The sequence below is a fragment of the Rhinoraja longicauda genome, chromosome 22, assembly GCF_053455715.1.
Source record: "Rhinoraja longicauda isolate Sanriku21f chromosome 22, sRhiLon1.1, whole genome shotgun sequence".
NCBI classification, from domain to species: domain Eukaryota; kingdom Metazoa; phylum Chordata; class Chondrichthyes; order Rajiformes; family Arhynchobatidae; genus Rhinoraja; species Rhinoraja longicauda.
The window spans coordinates 36,133,429-36,155,655 of record NC_135974.1 but is presented as its reverse complement, the minus strand read 5'-3'; the positions used below and the strand labels follow the sequence as shown (position 1 = coordinate 36,155,655).

At 41.6% G+C, this 22,227-nt stretch overlaps 1 protein-coding gene across 3 annotated transcripts in view; it reads right to left on the bottom strand.

The window, feature by feature from the left end:
• LOC144604569 (polycomb group protein ASXL1-like) overlaps nucleotides 1-22,227 on the bottom strand; it is a 75,962-nt gene that overhangs the window by 19,410 nt on the left and 34,325 nt on the right. For all 3 annotated transcript variants that reach the window (XM_078419156.1, XM_078419154.1, XM_078419155.1), the window contains 4 exons: nucleotides 12,275-12,392; nucleotides 10,802-10,908; nucleotides 1,333-1,450; nucleotides 248-424 (listed from right to left, as the gene is read on the bottom strand). In XM_078419156.1, the coding sequence (XP_078275282.1) occupies nucleotides 248-424; nucleotides 1,333-1,450; nucleotides 10,802-10,908; nucleotides 12,275-12,392 (520 nt within the window). The remainder of the gene's footprint in view (nucleotides 1-247; nucleotides 425-1,332; nucleotides 1,451-10,801; nucleotides 10,909-12,274; nucleotides 12,393-22,227) is intronic.

The window sequence follows — 22,227 nt, the reverse complement described above, 5'->3', positions numbered from 1 at the left end:
CAGCAACTCTACCGCTGCGCTACCGTGCCGTCCATGATTGAATGGCTGAGTAGATTTTACGGGTCGAATGGCCTAATTCTACTCTTATCATTTATGATCTTATGATCACAAAGGAAAAGAGCAATTTCATATTCAGTTGGTGTTAATTTATTTTGTGCAGCACCTTCTAGCAGTCTTTTGACACAATTTTTCACACATTGATACAAAAATACGTTCTGCAGAAGATAAAATAAAATTCACTCCCTACCTGTGTTTGACCTTCTCAGGGCTCTGAAGTGTTGTCCAGGCTTCCGGTTCAGGCTTGGCCTACACTGAAGTTTGTTCATTTCTGTTCTGTTGTACTGAGTGCTGCCAGAGGTAACTGTGCAGGAACTACCATTAGATGCACTGCTCGATTCACCATCTGTGTGCTTGGCTGTAAACACTGAAAACAAACCCCAGCTTACTCAACATATTTGACCAAGGAAGACAGTTTATGTAGATTACACAAAAGGAAATCATGGCCTTGATCCATATGCTTTTTTTTTTGGTTATGTAGCTGGGAATTAGATCAGGCAGCAACTTTATCAAAATTTAAACACCACTGAAAACTTCAGATTAAATGCGAGTGGATGCATAGGCTTAGTTATTAAAAAGCTAAACATTTCCTGGAAAGAATTTCACTATTTAAATAAAACTTTCAGGAACACACCACAGAAATGGAAATTGCCAGTGTAAAAGGCCCACTGCACTGTGCGTGTATGTGCGCGTCTTTTTTCCAGAAGGTAAAATACAGCAGTGGACAAATAAATAAAAGGATTACAGAGCACAACTTTAGATTTTTGTGTAAAGGTACTGGAGATCAGTCACTGAATTCTATTTGAAGGTACCCGCGCATGGGCAAGATAACTTCTTGCAGGAACGGCATATGCTAAAATCTGACACAGACTAACTGTGAATTCAGTGACAGATCTACAGGTACCAACTGTACTCTCAATGGCAATCCTTTATTTTTGCATTACCTAATTCATTTTTTGTATAGCGAGGGCAGCGGTGTTTTAAAGCTCCCCGCCCGGGCTGTTTACGCCAGTAACATACTTCGACTTCTCTCAGGTAATCATGCCAATGATGCCCAAGGTACCAGAATCTAGGAAACAGGACAAGGAACAGGCAAAAGAGAACTGTGCTGAAAATGCTGGGGTTCCTCATTCTTAGTTGAACTGCCTCACTGGATGTGCAATCGGCTCTATAAACTGAGTAACCTCAACCCCCAAATTGGGAAAGGAAGCAAAATCTATGTGGACCAAATGATTTTCCGGGGGAAAATAATTGTGTGCATTGTCTTCATCTCACCTGAAGCAGATTCCACATGCTCTCCATTAACTTTCAATGGAGTCAGGACAACTCTTGGAATGGATTTGCTCATCATCACCGGTACTCCAATCTTCTTTTTTGGTTGTTGCTTCACAGGCTGTTACATGTGATAACACAAGAATTTAGATAAAGCCAAACAACTCAATTACATATTCATTACATTTCACAATCTCGGAAAGTTTCAAAGGGCTTCAGAATCAAAATGTCACTGAAATATTGCTGTGAAAATGTGGAGAAACACAAGAGTCAATTTGCAACTACATTTAATGGTCAATTAGGAGAGCATACCCAAGTGCTCTTGGCTTGGGTTTGAAGTCAAGATGTGCTGCTGACTTAGAGAATAAAAATGCAAATAAGCCAAATGTTAGTCAAAGTAGTATATTTAGATTTAGCAGGTTTATTTAGACTACACACTTATCATCAACGGCTGCATCAGATTCAACCATGTTCAATGGAGCAAGTCTCTCCTTGTCTGCCAGTTCTGAATCCATTTCATATAGTTTCAGGCCCGACAATAACTATTACCAGATCCAGTGTTTATATTAAAATCTCAATCACAGAATTGGAATTTACAGTAACAAAGTTCAACAGTAAAATCAACCAGGCATTTTATGTTCCCCAATCAAATGTTTGGACAAATCAAGATTCCATGTCACAGCAAAATAAAATAATACTCTTCACTGTCACACGAGACTATATCCAATTCACATTCTGATATCTTGGAGTTTCGCCACATGCACCATTCTGCAGTTATATTTTGTATTTGCTACCTTGGACAAAATTGCTGAGAGCAATAAGTAACAAAACCTTATTTCTTTGGAAAAAGTAGTATTGCCCAATTGAATGAATGGATACCTGGGTCATAAATCTTCCATTATCACACATAGAAGTCAACAGAACCATTAAATGTAAAGGTTCACCAAGGTCTGTAGCACACGGTGATGCAACTTCAAGGTGACAAGCAATTTGGACATCTCCCAAAATGAACAACCACGGTTTCAAATAACGTCTAGAAAAAGATTCTAGATTCTTTTTCTAGAATCAGTCTAATTCCCATCAGATATTGAACCTGTCTGAAGAAAGGTCTTGACCCGAAGCATCGCCTACTCCTTTTCTCCAGAGATGCTGCCTGACCCGATGAATTACTCCAGCATTTGTGTCTATCTTCGGTGAAAACCAGCATCTGCAGTTTCATTCCTACACTTATTCCCATTAGCTTTGTTCTGTTGGTACTGAAGTACAAGCAAGGCAGATAACTAGTGACATACACAAAAAACAATTGTCAAGGATCTTAGAAAATGAGAGCAATTCCTTCCAAGTAAGACTGAGGTAAAGAGAACTTTCACTTTTCATGGCACTGGCTGCAAATGTGCCGCTTGCAAATTTTAGCTTTAAGACAACAACTGCGTGGGTTTTCTCCGAGATCTTCGGTTTCCTCCCACACTAAAAATTGGTCCTAGTGGGTGTGGGATAGTGTTGTGTGCGGGGATCGCTGGTCAGCGCGGACCCGGTGGGCTGAAAGGGCATGTTTCCGCGCTGTATCTCTAAACTAAAAACAAATTACACCAAATTAATAGCAACAAAAAACCTTTTCAAAATAGACATTTAGAAAAAAATTAAGCACTTTGCTCAAAACGTTGAACAAGTTTCTGCTTCAACAAAAACTCATTTGCATCAACTGTTTTAAATAAAAAGTTCTCATGGGGGCCAAGTGTTTACTTTGGAACAACATTAAAGATGGAGGAAACATTTGATAGTGTTCAACAAGCCCTTGCGAGAGCAGGATATTAAAGCATAAAAAGTCAGCGGATTTTTAGATGGAATCAAGGGACATGGAATTAGTGCAACAACGCAGTGCAGAGGAAACAGATCTGCAATGATGTTAATAATGGTAGTATAAGAAAATAACTGCAGATGCTGGTACAAATCAAAGGTATTTATTCACAAAATGCTGGAGTAACTCAGCAGGTCAGGCAGCATCTCAGGAGAGAAGGAATGGGTGACGCTACGGGTCGAGACTCTTCAGACCAATGTCAGGGGGGCGGGACAAAGGAAGGATATAGGTGGAGACAGGAAGATAGAGGAAGATCTGGGAAGGAGGAGGGGAAGAGAGGGACAGAGGAACTATCTAAAGTTGGAGAAGTCGATGTTCATACCACTAGGCTGCAAGCTGCCCAGGCGAAATACGAGGTGCTGTTCCTCCAATTTCCGGTGGGCCTCACTATGGCACTGGAGGGGGCCCATGACAGAAAGGTCAGACTGGGAATGGGAGGGGGAGTTGAAGTGCTCGGCACTGGAGCAGGCACAGGGGCAAAATACTTTATTTTTTAATGTTTACGAGCATTAGCCACTTGAACATGACGATTTTGTGGACTCCGTGCCACAATCGGTTATTCCTAAAACTTGGCCGCTGATTCTTTACATTAGTTAATACTTCACACCCAAGTATTTAGTGTAGAAAACAAAACTATGAATGTAAGAAGTTGATTTCAGTAATCAGCTTCTCACTGCATGGTAATTCTTGAAATCCTGTTATGGCCCCTTCCACTGAATGAACACTACAGAAAATAACATTTAATTATTTCCCACTTCAAATTTGTTGATATTTAACACTTTGGTAAGTCTCCCCTTGCAAGGCGGCAAGAAAAAGACCCTTAGCATGCTTCACCATTCCCAAATCCACTGTCGTGACCAATTTGAATATTTATTTCTTCACCCTTGAATCGTGTGTCAGCCTTGGATATGCCCAATGAAAATTCTCAAGAATTGGAGCCATTTGAACAAAGACATTTCTCAGTCCTAAACCACCGCCTCCTTTTCCAAGTCATTAACACTATTATTCTCGCCGCTTCAGCAAAAGGAAATAGTTTTAACTTCCCTTTTATTTCTTTGCTGCATTTCTATCTTCTTCGGCAATGTATTATTTCATGCCTCGGACATTTATTTGTCATTATCATCTCCCGTATCATTGCCTCCATGGGATCGACATTCTTGCACAAGCTCTTACATTTTTATTTTCCTATTTGTTTGCTAATCATAGAGTTCGACTCACACATCATGGAATCAAGCTCTTCGGCCCAACTTGTCTATGCAGACCAAGATGTCTATCCACCCAAGTCCCATTTGCCTGCATTTGACCCATATCCCTCTAAACCTTTTCTATCCATAAATCTGTCAAAATGACCCTTATATGTTGTTATTATTGTACCTGCTTCTTCCACTTTCCCTGGCAATCATTTTTTATTTGTACCAATACAATGCCAAGCTAATATTTTCCTCCATTTTTTCCCCTTCATTTTGTTGCAATTTCCAAAACTTCTCAATCCTCAAGCTCTCTTCTTGGCAACATCAGCTTCTTTCAATTCAATACGAGTGCTCACCACCTTGGAGAGATACAAATGGACCACTTTGCTCATGCAGTATTTATGACTCAATGTACATCTGTTGGCAGTTCAGTTTTAAAATAGTACCATTATTTATCTACTGGCAAGCATTTTATTTTAGTTCCGACTTTTGCCAGTGCAACCTTCATTCATACATAGCTGGCTTTACATTTAAGATTCCAGCTATTGACTGAATGATGTCTCTCCTGAACTCCATATAAAATTCTAATGCACAAACAACATTCTCCCCAGAGAATCTCTAACTAGAAATTGGCGGCACGGTAGCGCAGCGGTAGAGTTGCTGCTTTACAGCGAATGCAGCGCCGGAGACTCAGGTTCGATCCTGACTACGGGTGCTGCACTGTAAGGAGCTTGTACGTTCTCCCCGTGACCTGCGTGGGTTTTCTCCGAGATCTTCGGTTTCCTCCCACACTCCAAAGACGTACAGGTATGTAGGTTAATTGGCTGGGTAAATGTGAAAATTGTCCCTAGTGGGTGTAGGATAGTGTGAATGTGCGGGGATCGCTGGGCGGCACGGACTTGGTGGGCCGAAAAGGCCTGTTTCCGGCTGTATATATATGATATGATATGATATGATAGAAGATAATTAATGAACCATTATACAACTTCACCCCTAAGATGGCCTTTTCCCTTGTTAGTTTTGCTAAGCGTTTTTCAAGAACACTGACTTGAATGCCTTCTACAAACTCATCCTTCAAACTACTTTTGATAATTTGATTCCTCCTGCCTATGCAAAGATCAAGCACAATCCCACAGGATTACGGTATTATTTTTGATACAAGCTTTTCATTTTATCACGATTGTTTCTCCAGTGTGTTGCAGCTATTCTGGGTCCTGTTACAAAAACACACAACTAACATTGTAAAAGTCCAATCATTCTTACTGCAATTCCATTTCCTGGAGGGGCAGCTTGGCAGATGAGTCAGGTTGGGAAGAGAAGAGTGGAGAGGGACAAAGGCTGGAGGACATAAGTGGAAAGAACAAGGTGTTTCTGATGTCAGGATCTGATATGGAAGGAAGATGAAGAGTGAATGTAGAACCAGAGGGAGAGGTGATGGATAAATGGGAAAATTGGACTGGGGGGGGGAGGATAAACAGGGGATCTAGAAGTGTACGCATTGTTCCTGCCCCCTCTCACCTCCCTCACATACTCCCCCTATGAGAACGCCATGGTCAGACAGCCCTCCCATCCTGCAAGTTCCTTCAATCTGATCTATTGCATTTGGTACTATCGATGTGGCCTATTTTATATCGGTGGGACCAAGCATAGACGAAGTGACTGCTTCGTTGCCCTGTGTATCTGAGCTAGCTGGAGTCCCCGGTTGCAAACCACTTCAAACCCCCTCCCTATTCACACACAGACCCGCCTCCTCTCAGCCCCGTCAATTGCCCGAGTGAGGCCGCACACAAACTGTAAGAACAACACCTGCTTCACTGAAGGCACGTGATTGCATTCCAAATAAAACTGGATAGATAATTCTATCCCAGTCCAATGCTTTGTAATGTTTGCAGATTGGATTCTGGTTCCTCAATTTTGAGCCAAAGTGTTTCAAGTAGCAACATCTCCTTTGTGGTTGGTGGGAGCCTCACCGTATGCACTGATTCTCATGTATTGTAGTGACAACCATCACCAGTCCTGCTACCCCAGCAAATCTCGATTCGTAAATTCAGTCAGCTGCAGTTTCCCTCATTCGATATTATAATTTATATACCAGTTATTGAATATCATAATGGACTTTATTCTGTTTTAATTATTCTTTTAAAAATATACTAACCACCATTACCTAGCACCATATAATATATCAATACTCTACTATTAATACATAAGAGGTAGATAAGGCTGAGGCTATCCTAACGTTTAATAGACAATGGACATTAGACAATAGGTGCAGGAGTTGGCCATTCGGCCCTTCGAACCAGCACCGCCATTCACTGTGATCACGGCTGATGGCTAAGAAACAGTTAGACAGATACATGGATAGGACAGGTTTGGAGGGATATGGACAAAATGCAAGCAGGTGGGACTGGTATAGCTGGGACATGTTGGCCGGTGTGGGCTTCTGTGCTGTATTACTCTAGGACTCTATAACTTCATATCTGAAACTTCTACAGACCTCAGAAAATATGGGTGGAAAAGATACCTCATTTCACCTCTGCACTGAATTCCCACACAGTACAAATTCCTGACTTTAGCACTCCATTATAGATGTGCTCCATCTTTGTTCATTCTGGGATCTGATAACTGGGTGTGCACTCAGACCAACTGTACAAAATCACCATAGTCATATTATAAATTATAGCAAAAAATATATGAATTAACATGAGGTCTACTGGTAATGCCATTCATTTACATTTCAAAAAACAGCATCAGGAATTGCAAATAAATCATCCCATTTTAAAAAACAGCTAATTCAACCAAATTGACTCGCATTTACAGAGCGACTCTACGAAGCGTCCAAATCTAATAAAATCTGCTTTGACAATCTTGATCAATAATATTTATAAAGTTAAAAGGCACAACAAAAATCTAATCAAAAGGGAGAAAATTAAAGGAATGAGGAAAAAAAAAGTGAAGATAAGATGGAAAAATAGAGAGCAAAGGAACAGAGAGAAGAGATTTGATCTCAGTTACACAATTTACAAGTATTCCAGATGCGCAGTATTACAAGCAAACGATTAACCGGATAGTTCATATTCATGTATTGATTTACAGGACTTTGCTCTGCAAAAATGGCCTTTTCTTTAAAAAAGCAAGCCTTGGGTTGAGACACCACTTGCATGAGTGGCTTTTATTACACATCTGACTTTTCATTACCCAGAACAACTGCTGATAGAATTGATCGACTCAAGACAACTTGAGGGGAGAGTTCAATTTCACATCACAAGATACACTTTAGTGAGGGATTAGAACCGTATACTGACTGGACTGCACAAGGAAGTTCGCTTGATTTCCGTGTAGCCTTTCCATTTAGCAAACTAATTGAGGATTTCTTACCAAAAAAATCCAACAACTGTTACATTTGGACACACCAGCTTTTTATTCACAGGCTTCTATCATTTCAAAATCACGAATTCATATTCTCAAACTTGAACTCCTGTTCGCTAGATTAGTTCAAACCTTCAGATGTTTTAACGTCACATAGAATTTATAGCAACTAATCTATGACAGTAAATGTTACATACTATTAATAGCTCATCTAAAATATTTGTTGCAGTGTTTGCTTCAAAAGAGAGGTTGCGAAATTTTGTATTTAGATGAAAGCTGCGAAAGAAAAAATTCAAGCCTTCCACTAGTGGGAGAGTCTCGGACTAGAGGTCATAGCCTCAGAATTAAAGGTTGTTCCTTTAGGAAGGAGACGAGGAGGAATTTCTTTAGTCAGAGGGTGGTGAACCTGTGGAATTCTTTGCCCGAAGGCTGTGGAGGTCAAGTCAATGGATATTTTTAAGACAGAGATAGATTCTTGATTAGTACAGGTGTCAGGGGTTATGGGAGAAGGCAGAAGAATGGGTTAGGAGGGAGAGTTAGATCAGCCATGATTGAACGGCAGAGTAGACTTGATGGGCTGAATGGCCTAATTCTGCTCCTATCACTTATGACCTTCACAACAGCAAACTCAACCGATTACTGTCAAGCATGGATATCAGGACATCTCATCATCAACTGGACAAACAACTCTAGGCCAAACAGAATACAGATATGGGACATGCCATTCCAGATTATTGATCTACACTACAATAACAAATTAAACATAGCACAAAAAGTAAGGAGATTTGTGTTTGGTAGATTATTTCTTTGTTGTAACAATGCTTCTTGGCAATAAATCTTATACCGTTGGAAAGCCTGTTTATTTCCCTTTTAAATGGTGCCACATTTGTAAGGAACATGCATTTGTGGGATGAGCAGCAGAGCTGAGTATGTGGGTTGCGCCCATGAAAAATCTGCCAAATCTTCCAAACCTTCTCTGCCAATGACAGCTTATTCTGCCATTGACTCTTGTTCGGTGTTGTTTGGTGGATTGGATGATTGAAGTCCGAAGAAACAAGACATATTGGCAATTTAACAATTTATTCATTTAATAAACAGGAGCCTCAGTAGCGTGTGGAAGAACCATACACAGCCACAACAGCCTGGCACCTCCTCCTCATGCTGGTCACCAGCCTGGTCACACACTGTTGTGGGATGGCATCCCATTCTTCAACCAGCATTTGTCGCAAGTCAGCCAACGTGGTTGTGTTGGTCACTCTGGCACGAACAGCACGCCCAAGCTGATCCCACAAGTGTTCAATGGGGTTGAGGACAGGACTGCTGGCAGGCCATTCCATCCTCTCCACTCCCAAATTCTGGAGGTAGTCTCTGAGAAACCCTGCTCTGTGGGGGCGATCATTGTCATCTTGGAGGATAGAGTTCGGTCCCAGACTGTGGAGATATGGGATTGCCACTGGTTGTCTGCACCTGGGGGTACCAGAAGCTCAAAACAAGAGTCAATAGCAACAGCAGAATAAGCTGTTTGGCATTGGCAGAGAAGATTTGGCAAATTTTTCATGGGCGCAACCCATATACTCAGCTCTGCTGCTCATCCCACAAATGCATGTTCCTTACAAATGTGGCACCATTTAAAAGGGAAATAAACAGGCTTTCCAACGGTATAAGATTTATTGCCAAGAAGCATTGTTACAACAAATAAATAATCTACCAAACACAAATTTCCTTACTTTTTGTGCTATGTTTATATACGTGTACATTTATTTTACTTGTTCAGCATATTCCCAGCTTCACCCCACTTGCATGAGGGAACTCAAACATTTTTGTCTGCAACAATTGTAAAGATGCATCATAAGAGGCAAACCAATTAACAGAAACTACCAAGGCCACTCTAATCCATCATTTAAAAGACAGACCACTTTACCTGGCAAATGTTTTGCACGATACCTATAAAATATCTAAATGCAGCTTTAGACTATGAAAACCTTGAGAGTGCAATTGTTAATATTTGCAAAATGCATTGTCATTACACATTTTGCATTAAAATTACTGACAATCATCTGAACCATAATACCTAAACTGCTCCACTAAATAACATTTTATATTAATTTGCAAATTCGATGTCCAAGACCAGAACAGCTAATATACAATAGATATTTCTTATCCATTCCACAACTAATTCGTGTACCAGGCGTGACAAGAACAGAACACGGTCTTGGAAATGTGTATTTACGAGACAAGCTATCGAGCTTACGAAAAAACGTACTGAACCAATGACATAGCCATAATAATACATTGTTTAAAAAATATCTACTAGATCTGATTCCTGCCATATCCAATTTAACAACATTTGCAAGCATACTCGCGGAATGCACATCAAGTGATTTAAGACAAGCTATCCTAGTCTTAAGGAAGACCATCAATGGTCAATACATGTCAGCAACACTTGTATTGAGAAAATGAATTAAAAAAAGCCCACAATAGCCATAACCTGTAATCTATATATAACACACACAAACAGTCATCTGATGTTGGTGGGTGAGAAACTGAATTTTTGATTATGTTTTCTCACACATTGATGCGGATGCTGGACCACCTGTGCAAAGATATTTATGGTAAATATACTCGAAGAATTAAGAGATGTACATAAAATAGATAAAAAGCATCCGTGCTTTGGGCGTTTCACATTTGGAAAACAAATCACAGGTTACCAAAATTAGATGCTAAAACATTCCAACTCTTCAGTAAATCACTGCCCTTTCAGATCTAGTGTAGCTGCGCAACAATCACCAATAATAATGTTAAAAGGTAGTGCTGCTAAGCAACACAGCTCTGGGGCGGGAACCAGAAAGTCTTACAAAGCTTTCTAACAGTAATCAGGACTCAATGCGAGCTAGCATTTCTGAACATTTTTATGAACTAATTTATCAGTGTATTTTGCACTGTAGCATACCAATATTTATGTGAGACTTCAGGCTCTTAAATTCTAAAATTGATTGGGGAGGGGGAGAAGTATTTGTTTTTGTACTGCAGTGGAAATTCATTAGAAGACTTCAATTACCTGTTGGGTTGCTTTGTTGCTGTTCTGCTTGCCAGGAGACACCTGTTTTCCTTGAATCTCAGTGGAACATGACGCATTGGAGGAACTCTCATCAGACACTGGTGAGGCTAATTATAGAGAGTAAAGAAGAGGATGTTTAGAATGCTTCCCTTTATTTAACTGTGCTGCATTTCACCAATACTACAACCAGCATTCATTGGGGCAGATAAATTTAAAGAATTCATTTGATGAGGTTTAAAGCAACATTTTAGCTTTCCTTATTTTTTGCTACATTAAAATTAATCAACTGTGAATTGAAAGGCATTTTTACTGCAAAATCTCAAACTTTAATGTGGAGCCAGGAAACCTTTAGAAATGCACAATGCATTTTGCCCTTGGAATAAAAGTATTTTTCCTTCAAGCTTTCAAATACTCATTCTACAATTTAACTGTGGAATAAATTGATAAATGTACAGTTCAAATGATGTAAACCAAGTTACAAACACACCTCAAACAATCCTGTAGAAAGAAGGAACTGCAGATGCTGGTTTACATAAAAAGGACACAAAGTGCTGAGGTAACTCAGCGGGTCATTTATTTCACCAAATGCTGGAGTAACTCAGCAGGTCAGGCAGCATCTCAGGAGAGAAGGAATGGGTGACGTTTCGGGTCGAGACCCTTCTTCAGACTCAGCGGGTCAGGCAGTATCTCTGGAGAACACGAGTAGGTGATGTTTTGGGTCATGACCCTTCTTTGGACTGATTGTGAAGGGGGGTGGGGGAAAAAAATAACCTGGAAAAGAGGAGAGTGCCTCTCCTCTCTCCCAGCTTTCATTCCCTGTCCTGCCATATTGACCAGAGATGCTGCCTGAACCCAGTGTTACTTCAGCACTTTGCCCTTTTCCCTCAATCTTCCGCTATAATGTTGCAATGGTCACCACCTCAAATCGTTCTGCAACGTTTTCCTCTTTGCTGCAAGGCTCAACATACAAATCCTCCTCCATCTTTATTGCAACAAATTGTGATTCGCAATTTCCTCAGTACCTACTTCACGATCATTGCCTTCAATCTCAACGTAATAACTGACATGATGATTTTTTCCCCCTTTATAATATTAAGCAGATATTCTGTGCTGGGTGGCAGTGGCAGTGCAGTTGAATCATAGCTAGGTTCAATCCTGACCCCTGATTCTGTATGTGTGGAGTCTGCATGTTCTCGTGTGACTGTAGGGGCATCCTCCAAATGCTCCCACCGGTTTCCTCTCACATGCTAATGGCATGATGGTTGGTAGTTTGAGTATTAGCTGTCCACTGATTATGTAACTGGGAGAATTTGAAGGGGGAAGGGGGGGAATGGAGTGGTTGCGTTAATGGTAAGCAATATATGTTAAGGGGAAATAACTGGGATGAAGGATATGCTCAGAACTGGCATAGATTCTGGGCTGCATGATCCTCTTTTAGGTTTAAGGATATGTGAAATCTTAGACATTACCTACCATCATTTTCCTCGCCTGTGGTACTGGCTTCATTAGAATCACAACTTTCCAAGTCAGGTCCATCATCATAACCTTCATCACCAATGGGCATGTTCTTGGACCATAATAATGCATCTTTCTGAATGAACAAAAGAGTGTTTAGTTATTCACTGAAGAATAAATGTGCCAAGCCAGGTGCTAATTACTGATATAGAAATGAGTAAATACAGCAGATACAGAACCAAATAAACACTCAAATATTACACCGACTAAAAATGCATTACCTAGCTTTTCTGTCTGTTGTGTCGAATATTTAAAATTGAAATGCACTTGTATTTGTTATATTGTGCAAATAGGTGCATGGTTCACACAATCTGAAAATTTCCACATTAAAATTATAAAAGATAAAAATTTACATTATACCAATCAACAAATGTATAGTCTTTCAATTCCAAAAAAACCTCAGACCTATTGAATACTGGGCATTCTCCTTCAAGAGAGATAATAACAAAAACGTGAGCAAATCATATTGCTTTTAAAAGATTTTTGGCAAGTTGGAGAGGTTATAGATAGCAAACACGTTACCCATCTATTTCTTCAACCAGGGAAAGGGTCGAAAGAAAAAAGATAGAAAACTAGATTCTCAATGCAATTATAAAGCCAGTCCATGCATCTTTAATATCAAAATATAAAACATTGTTGGCATTGAAAAGATGTTAAAATACGCCTTGTGCCAGATACATGGAGTATTTTCAATAAATTATTCAGATTTATCCGGATCAGAGAGTTTCGAATCTATAAGATTGGAACCAACCTAGTTTTTAAATAAATATACAAAAAACTTTACAAATATTAAAAAGAAAATACCATCACCATCATAATCAGAAATTAAGGAATTTTATTCATGCCAGCATTCTCAAGTTCTATCACGTCTGTTTAAGGTCAACAAAGCACTTGACTAGTAAGTGACAAAAAAAAATTATTGATGTGAGAAACAAAATAAAATTTACAATAAGTGAAAGAATACATTTCCAATTCACAGATTTGCAAAGCAGACATCAGCTGATAGTTCTACTGGACAGCCAATCTAATCAGGAAACAAACTATGTAAAATACAACCAAGAGGGGAGAGAAAGCTAGATGTAATAAACAATAAGAAATGTTAAATGGCCACGCTTTCAAGTCAAAGATATTGTCATTTGTCCCCCGACAAACTCTGCCTGTCTGCCTTCAGATGATGGAAATTCGCAAATGTCACAATTCCTTATTCGGCAATGCGTTTGCAGAAGCTCCAGACTTGACAAAGGACAGGTGATGCTGCATCTGTCACTACACTCAGTCACCGGATTCTATATGGGCGGCACGGTAGCGCAGCGGTAGAGTTGCTGCTTTACAGCGAATGCAGCGCCGGAGACTCAGGTTCGATCCTGACTACGGGTGCTGCCCTGTAAGGAGTTTGTACGTTCTCCCCGTGACCTGCGTGGGTTTTCTCCGAGATCTTCGGTTTCCTCCCACACTCCAAAGACGTACAGGTATGTAGGTTAATTGGCTGGTAAATGTAAAAATTGTCCCTAGTGGGTGTAGGATAGTGTTAATGTACGGGGATCACTGGGCGGCACGGACTTGGAGGGCCGAAAAGGCCTGTTTCCGGCTGTATATATATGATATGATGATATGATATGCATTGTCAGAGACATTCAAAAACCATTGAAAGGCCTCACTTCCTTGACCTCCCATCGAAGGCCATCAGGTGGCTTTCCAGGAATAGGGCTAAAGTTTAGCAGTGTGCCATCCAAGGCTTCGTTGCCACCTCCCCAAGGGTGTGAAGGCGATGTCCCTTCTATACCAAGTGAGAGCAAATGGATGGGGGCTACCAATAGCAGAAGCATCAAGCCTACCCAAGCAAGATAAAACAGCACATCATACATTTAAAAGGATCCCTCTAACTAATAGGAGCAGAATTAGGCCATTCAGCTCATCGTCTACTCCGCTATTCAATCATGGCTGATCTATCTTTCCCTCTCAAGCCCATTATCCTGCCTTCTCCCGATAAGCCATCACACCTTCACCTTATCAAGAAGTACCTTCTTTAGATTAATTTCTTTGCTCAAGCTTTAACTCAGAGACTGAAGGCCGAGTTCCTAGCATTCTACAGACTTAAGAAGAGCAATTTTGGTAATACAAAGAGAGTGCTATACAATCGAACCATGCTCTCAGGGAAAATGCAGTGGATTCAAAAAGTACTCATTCAGAGAGAGGGAGTATGGTGCCATTATGGAACAGTGCTGTGTGGAAATTGAAATACAGCACGGAAACAGGCCCTCATTTTGTTTTGCACTAATATTGTTCTTTTTTAATTTATTGAAGTTTTGTTTATTTGCTTAGTTTATTTGCTGCTGTAAGTAAGAATGTAATTGTTCCATTTTGGTACATAGGACAATCAAACACTCTTAACTAGTTCCAGATAAGATCATAAATGATACGAGCAGAATTAGGCCATTCGGCCCATCAAGTCTACTTTGCCATTCAATCATGGCTGATCTATCTCTCCCTCCTAACCCCATTCTCCTGCCTTCTCCCCATAACCTATGACACCCATACGAATCAAGAAAAAGAAAAAAACTAGTTGATGCAGCATGGAAACAGGTCCTCCAGCCCACCAAGTTCACACACCCCAAAAAAACACGCGATTTTGCAGATTCAGAGATTAAACTTTCCAAAACTAAAAGTATTTATACTAGGGAAAGGATAGTTCAGAAACAACAATGGATTTTTCTAAGAGCAAAAATGCTAGGCAGAGTATCAGCTATCCCAAATGAATTGCACATGTACCAGAATCTGGCCCATCCCCCCCTTCCCCCTGAGGGCACATCACTCTGTGCTGTTGCACTTCTCAATACGTTCTCAAGAGAACTCCTTAGTGTTATGTAGTCAAAGTCAAAATAAAAGCAATGCAGGTTGCTCGGTTGGACAGTGGCTGAGGAGGAGAGAGAGTAAAAGTTAGGAGACTCTGCAGTTGGGGAAATCAGGCAGACATAACTGCAGGATGGTACACTGCCTCTGAAATCAAAGAAGCCCCTGCTCAGCTGCAGTATATCTCAGAAGGGTCCATCATCCGCCAGTGATCACAGTCATAGTCATATGGCACGAAAGCAGGCCCCTCGGCTCAGCTAATCTATCCCGACCAAGAGTCCATCTAAACCAGTCCCATTTGCCCATGTTTATATCTGTAACAGAGACAGGTGATGGGACAATGGTACAGCAAAGAGATTTTTAAATGAGTTGGGAAACACATCAAGGAGCAGTCAGGTCAAGTTTACCGTCATGGATATTGTACAGTGAGGTTCTGGTACAATTGTACCAGTTTGCAGCAGCAACACAGGTACATCAGATTCAGGCAAGCATACAAAAACAAATTATACATAAAGTCTACAAGATAGTGATGGTGAAAAAGATTGTGCAAAAATATATTAATTAGAAAGCAAATAGGCCTTCAAAAGGTAGTCAGTCATCTTGAAAAGCAACACAGGGGAATCCGCTTTAGATTTGTGGGACATTTGAAAAGGACCAGAGGGGAAGATAGGTTAAAACCTCTCACGGATTGGACCAATGCCCTTCAAAGAGAAAAGTGCTGACTTCAGGGGGATTTTTACCCAGTTTGAGGGGAAATTAGGCCAAGCACACGTTCAGAAGAGAGAAAATAGATTAAATGAGAGACAAAAAAAGTTGAGTAATTTGACAATAAGCCATTTGGCTGAGCTTGATGGCAGATACATAAATGCAAGTATTACAATGAAAATAAAGAGTTGAAGCTCGGCATAAAATCATCAGGCAATTGGGGATGATAGAACCCCAACAGTTCACAATCCAAATCAATAATTCGGATGAGGTGATTAAGTGTAATCCAAGTTTGTTGATGGAACAAAGCTGAGTGGCAAAGCAAGATGCAGGCAGCCCTGCCAATTAATATGATTCTGGTTGATTAATACTGGCCTCCAGTCCTCTTCCGTCCCATTTCTCCATCTCCCTCGATCTTTGAAATATTTACCCAACTCCACTTTAAAAACTAATGATTCAGCTTCCACCACCTGCCAGGCAAACGTGAAAAGATTCACCACAGATAGACACAAAAAGCTCGAGTAACTCAGCGGGAGAGGCAGCATCCCTGGAGAGAAGGAATGTGTGACGTTTCAGGTCGAGACTCTTCTTCACTCTGAAGAAGCGTCTCGCCCAAAACTGTCCCCCATTCCTTCTCTCCAGAGATGCTACCTGTCCCACTGAGTTACTCCAGTTTTTTGTGTCTATCTTCCGTTTCAACCAACATTTGCAGTTTCTTCCTACACTGCCGGCAAGTAGGGATTTCCATGTATCCCAGTTTAAAATGATCGGCCCTGATCTTGGGTAGAAATCACAAAAAAGCTGGAGTAACTCAGCGGGTCAGGCAGCATCTCAGGGGAGAAGGAATGGGTTATCACCCCGTGTTCAAGGTGTTCCACACCAATGTCTACCCCATCAAGCCCTCTTATACGTTTGAAGAGAGGTAGCTCTGGCCCGATCCCTTCTCCTCACCTCCTTCTACCAGGTATCTCTCCTCTACTCTACCTGTTTCAAGATAGATCCTGACCTGAAACCTCCTCTGTCCATTCCTTCCACAGATGCTGCCTGACCTGCTATGTTCCTCTAGCAGTTTGTTCCTGACAGGATTGATTTCCCTTATCCAAATGATTAAAAACCAGTAAAGATTTGTAGTAACTGGTAGAAGAATGAGAAGGGAGATAGAGTCATAGAGTCTTAGAATGATGGTGTGGAAAAAGGCCCTTCAGCCCAACTTGCTCATACCGGCCAACAATGTCCCAGCTACACTAGTCCCACTTGCCTCCACTGCGCCCATATACCTCCAAACCTGTCCTATCCATGTACCTGTTTAACTGTTTCTTAAACAATGGGATAGTCCCAGCCTCAACTACCTCCTCTGGCAGCTTGTTCCATACACCCACCACCCTTTGTGTGAAAGAGTTACCCCTCGGACTCCTATTAAATCTTTCCCCCCCCCCCTCACCTTGAACCTATGTACTCTGGTCCTCGATTCCCCTACTCTGGGCAAGAGACTCTGTTCATCTATCCGATCTATTCCTCTCATGATTTTGTACACCTCTATAAGATCACCCCTCATCCTCCTCCACCCCATGGAACAGAGACACAGCCTACTCAACCTCACCCTATTGCTCACACCCTCTAGTCCTGGCAACATCCTCGTAAATCTTTTCTGAACCCTTTCAAGCTTGACAATATCTTTCCTGTAACATGGTGACCAGAACTGAACTCAATATTCTAAATGCGGTCTCACCAACGTCTTATACAACTCCAACATGACCTCCCAACTTCTATACTCAATACTCTGACTGATGAAGGCCAAAGTGCCCAAAGCCTTTTTGACCACCTTATCCACCTGCGACTCGACCTTCAAGGAACCATGCACCTGTACTCCTAGATTATTCTGCTCTACAACACTACTCAGAGGCCTACCATTTACTGTGTAGGTCTTGCCCTTGTTCGACGCCCCAAAATGCAACACCTCACACTTCTCTGTATTAAACCCCATCATCCATTCCTCCGCCCACCTGGCCAATCAATCCAGATCCTGCTGCAATTTTTCACAACCATCTTCACTATCTGCAAAACCACTAGCTTTTGAATCATCAGCAAACTTGCTAATCTTGCCCTGTATGTTCTCATCCAAATCATTGATGTAGATGACAAACAGTAATGGGCCCAACACCGAACCCTGAGGCACACCACCAGTCACAGGAGGCACACCACTAGTCACAGATGAGGGAAGAATCATCTTGGAGCGTGGCACTGGTTTTTAAACCCACTGCTTGAACAGATGATTGAGTGAGAAATCTTCAAAAGTACTTAGTTGTGGACTTGGAGAACCATGACCTACAGTGTTACACAACTAGTAGCAAAATATGAGATTAGGCTGGGTAGTTTTCTTTCAACTGAACATGAACATAGATCAAACACCCATTTATTTATTTTCTACGATTTTGCAACAACAGGGAAAAACCTGAAAAGGGTGGTGGGAGATGTGGAGAACAGGAACAGGAAGGGGGAGTTAACAGTTTGTTTTACCATAACAATGGCTACTATGCAATCCAATAGTATTTACCAACTTCTTATAACAAGTGGAACAAAATACTCAGTACAACCCATGAACAGGTATTGAATTTAGTCATATCCATGAACAGCATTTCAGCCACGTGCTAATAAACAGTTTCTACAGTATCTACTAAATATAATGTTTAAAACTACTTTGAGAAAGTTTTCCACGTGTTAATTATTCAGTGTATATAGAATTTCCTGATTGTCAAAATGTTGTAAATCACCAGCCTTTGTCTGAGCTTCTTCCCCCACCACACCCAGCTCCTGCCTACACCCAATATTGGCCATTCACACTACCAGGTTTAGCTGTCATAGAATCATAGAGTGATATAGCGTGGAAACAGGTCCTTCAGCACAACATGCCCACACTGGCCAACATGTCCCATCTACACTAGTCCCACCTGCCTGCATTTGGCCTATATCTCTCTAAACCTATCGTATCCATGTACCTGTCGAAATGTTTCTGAAATGTTGCAACGTCCTCTGGCAGCTCATTCCATACACCTACCACCCTTTGCGTGATATAGTTACTCCTCAGGTTCCTATTAAATCTCCCCCCCCCCCCACCTTAAAACTGTCTCTGCAAGCTCTCCCCTCATACTTCTTCTTGAGCCGCAATGCTAGAAGAAAGTCCATTTATATATTCATGTCGGGGAGATTTGTTGATGCTTAAGTATCAATGTCAAAAAGTCTATCACCACTTGACTTCAACCGAAGAACACTTAAGTACCAAACCGTCGGTCAATTGCACTAACAGTGCAATTAATAAGCAGCAAACCTACAAGTGATTTCTTTAACTCACTATGGTGAACATCCCTCCTGTTACTGAAAGAGTATTCGACTACATGATTAAAAAATGAAATTACCTGGAACAGAATCCCCAATGCTGTCAACTTAACACTGCACGTGACTGCCTCCACATTCTCCCTAATCTGCATCTTCAGCATATTAGTTGTGGGCAGAAAAGAAAACGGAATTTACAGTAGTGCTGCCTGAAAAAAAACATTGCCACGGGTACAAATTTCACAACAATCTTTCCCCATTGATTCCCAATAACTTAGAAACTTTATATTAGACAACATCCTAATGCCGTCGCAGCTGCGGCTTGCCTGCAGTCCTTCTGTCTTTTGTGTTTTTTGTTGTTTTTGTATGAATTGTAGTTTTAATATGGTGTAGGGTTTGTATGTTATGTGTGTGTGGGGACGGGACGGGACGGGAACTGTAAAATTCTCTCTCCCGAACGGAGACGCGACCTTTGTTTCTGTGTCGTGTCCCCGTTCCCGCTGCGGCCTACCATCGGCCATGCACCTGGGACCACCTGGGGCTCTGGTTCGCAGAGCCCGCGGCCCGGACTCACCACCTGCGGCGCTGGCTGCCTGCGGATGCTGCGGGAGCAGCTGCGACTCGTCTCCGGAGGCTCCGGCGCGGGCCGCGTGGACGTCGGAAGCCCGCTGGCCCCTGGATGGGGGCCGACATCGGGAGCACCGGCAGCGTGTTCGCCCGCCCCGAATCGCGGGGCTTGGGTCGGCCCGCCGCGGACCTTTCACCGTCCGGCGCGGCCTGGAATAGGCCGCGGGATTTTCACCGCCCAGCGGGGGCTTCAATGTCGGGAGCCCCGACCACCCCGACGTGGCAACTCCAACAGCCTGACCGCAGGAGAAGACGGCAGGGGAAGAGAAAAGACATTGTGGCCTTCCATCACAGTGAGGAGGGACTGGAGGAGACTCACTGTGATGGATGTTTCTTTTTTGTTTGGTGTTAGTTTGTGATTGTATGTGTTATTGCATTTTTATTGATTATTCTTATTGGTCTTATTGTTCAACTGCGGGTAATGTTTCATTTCACTACACATTTATGTGTATGTGACAAATAAATGACTATTGACTATTGATTGACTATTGACCTGTGTTCAACTTTTTTTTGGGTAGCAAAAGCAATTCCTATCAACTCGACATTGTCAAAAGGCTTTTTAACCTACAAGTTCTAGATAGAGAATGTACTGATGATTAGTAGACAGAACATTAAACAAAGGGAAATTACATTCAAAAGATGTTATCTTGGATCATCCCAGATAATGTGCTAAACATTAGAAACATCTCAATCTCAATCATTCTATGGAGGTCTGTTGCTTCATTACTTTGCCCTACAGTTGATATTGTACTAGATTTGCAAAACAATTTCAAGATTCAAGTAGAAAACACAAGCACCTGAGCAAAATAATTACTGGAAACAGTTTAGGAGGAAAAAGATTGACACAATTCATGCACTATTTCTGGTTAAAATCTCGGTTCCCACTCACTGACTGATAAGATTAAGACAGTCTTCATACCTTCATGCTGATATGACTATACCAGATGAACATTGACATTGCGAGAAAACAGAGTGGCAAGAAGATTAAAACTCAGTGTCAGAGAAGAGAGAAAACAGATATTTATAAACACAAGGATATGAAGACATTATTAGAATGCGCAAGTTGAAAGCATTAAAGCCATATAATTAATATATGAAGGAAATTCAAGAAATGTGTCAAGTCAGCATGAGAGCAACAAGTTATCATTCATCCCCCAATTCAAGCTTCCTTTAAAGCATAAATGGTCAATCAGACAATGATACTCAAATCTTGCAGATGGCACACCAGACACTACCAGCACATTCCTTTGCTCCAGGGCTATCCTTGAACCATTTATTTACTTAAGACAATGCAGCAGTTCTTGAAACCATACTGGAACCAACCCACAAATGACCAGGTTTATTGAGTGCAATTTCACAACCTGTCTTGTAGGATTTGAGCTCATCATTTCTATGTTACCAGCCCAGTAGTACAACCACAATGGTACATTTTTTCCCTGTTTCATCATCTAGATACTAAAACTATCATTTGTTAGTTTGTCTGTTCCTGAACTACAGTCAAAACGGTACACGATAGTGCGACAATTTTAGGCCCACCTTACTCACCGTCGTTCCTTTGGTGCTAATGGAAGAAGTTTCATTGAAATTGGTGTTATATTTTTAAAGTTATTCACATTTTAAAGTTTAAATCTATCTCCTAAGGGAGGGAGGGAGGGACGGGGTGGGGGGAGGATAGGGGGGTTGAGAGGGGATGGAGTGGGGGGAGGGGAAGATGGGGGGGAGTGGAAGGAGGAGGAGGGGAGGGGAGGGGAGGGGAGGGGAGGGGAGGGGAGGGGAGGGGAGGGGAGGGGAGGGGAGGGGAGGGGAGGGGAGGGGAGGGGAGGGGAGGGGAGGGGAGGGGAGGGGAGGGGAGTGGAGAGGGTGCTGCACCAATCCAGGAGAGGTTTGGGCCCAATGGGTCCACTTGGTCTAGTTGGAAATAAAACTGAAGTGCTCCATCATGACTAGTCCTCACCCAATAAATTGCACTGCAACTGCAAACAAACTTCTTTTGCATTTGCAATGTATTCTTGCTGGTAATGTCATTGCATCTTTTCTTATAAAGGTAGATTAAAAAGATATGAAATATGGTGCATAAATGTCTCCTGGAGAGTTTGTCATGGTGCTTCCCTCTATTGCAACTAGAGGGAAGTTCAACGTTCAATAGCATCAGAACATTGCTATTCCATTATTGTCCGCATTCTTGACAGTTAATTTCAACACATTAGAACACAACAAATGTTGTATTAATGTTCTAAACGTTTCAATTGCCTTATTTGTGGAACCGCACACCTCTAATGACACGAAGCATGAAATATATTATTAATGTTTTAACGCACAACCAAAATTCAAAAGAGCTGATATACGGAAGAAAATAGGAGCAGGGGGAGGCCATCAGGCCCTTCCAGCTTGCCCCACCA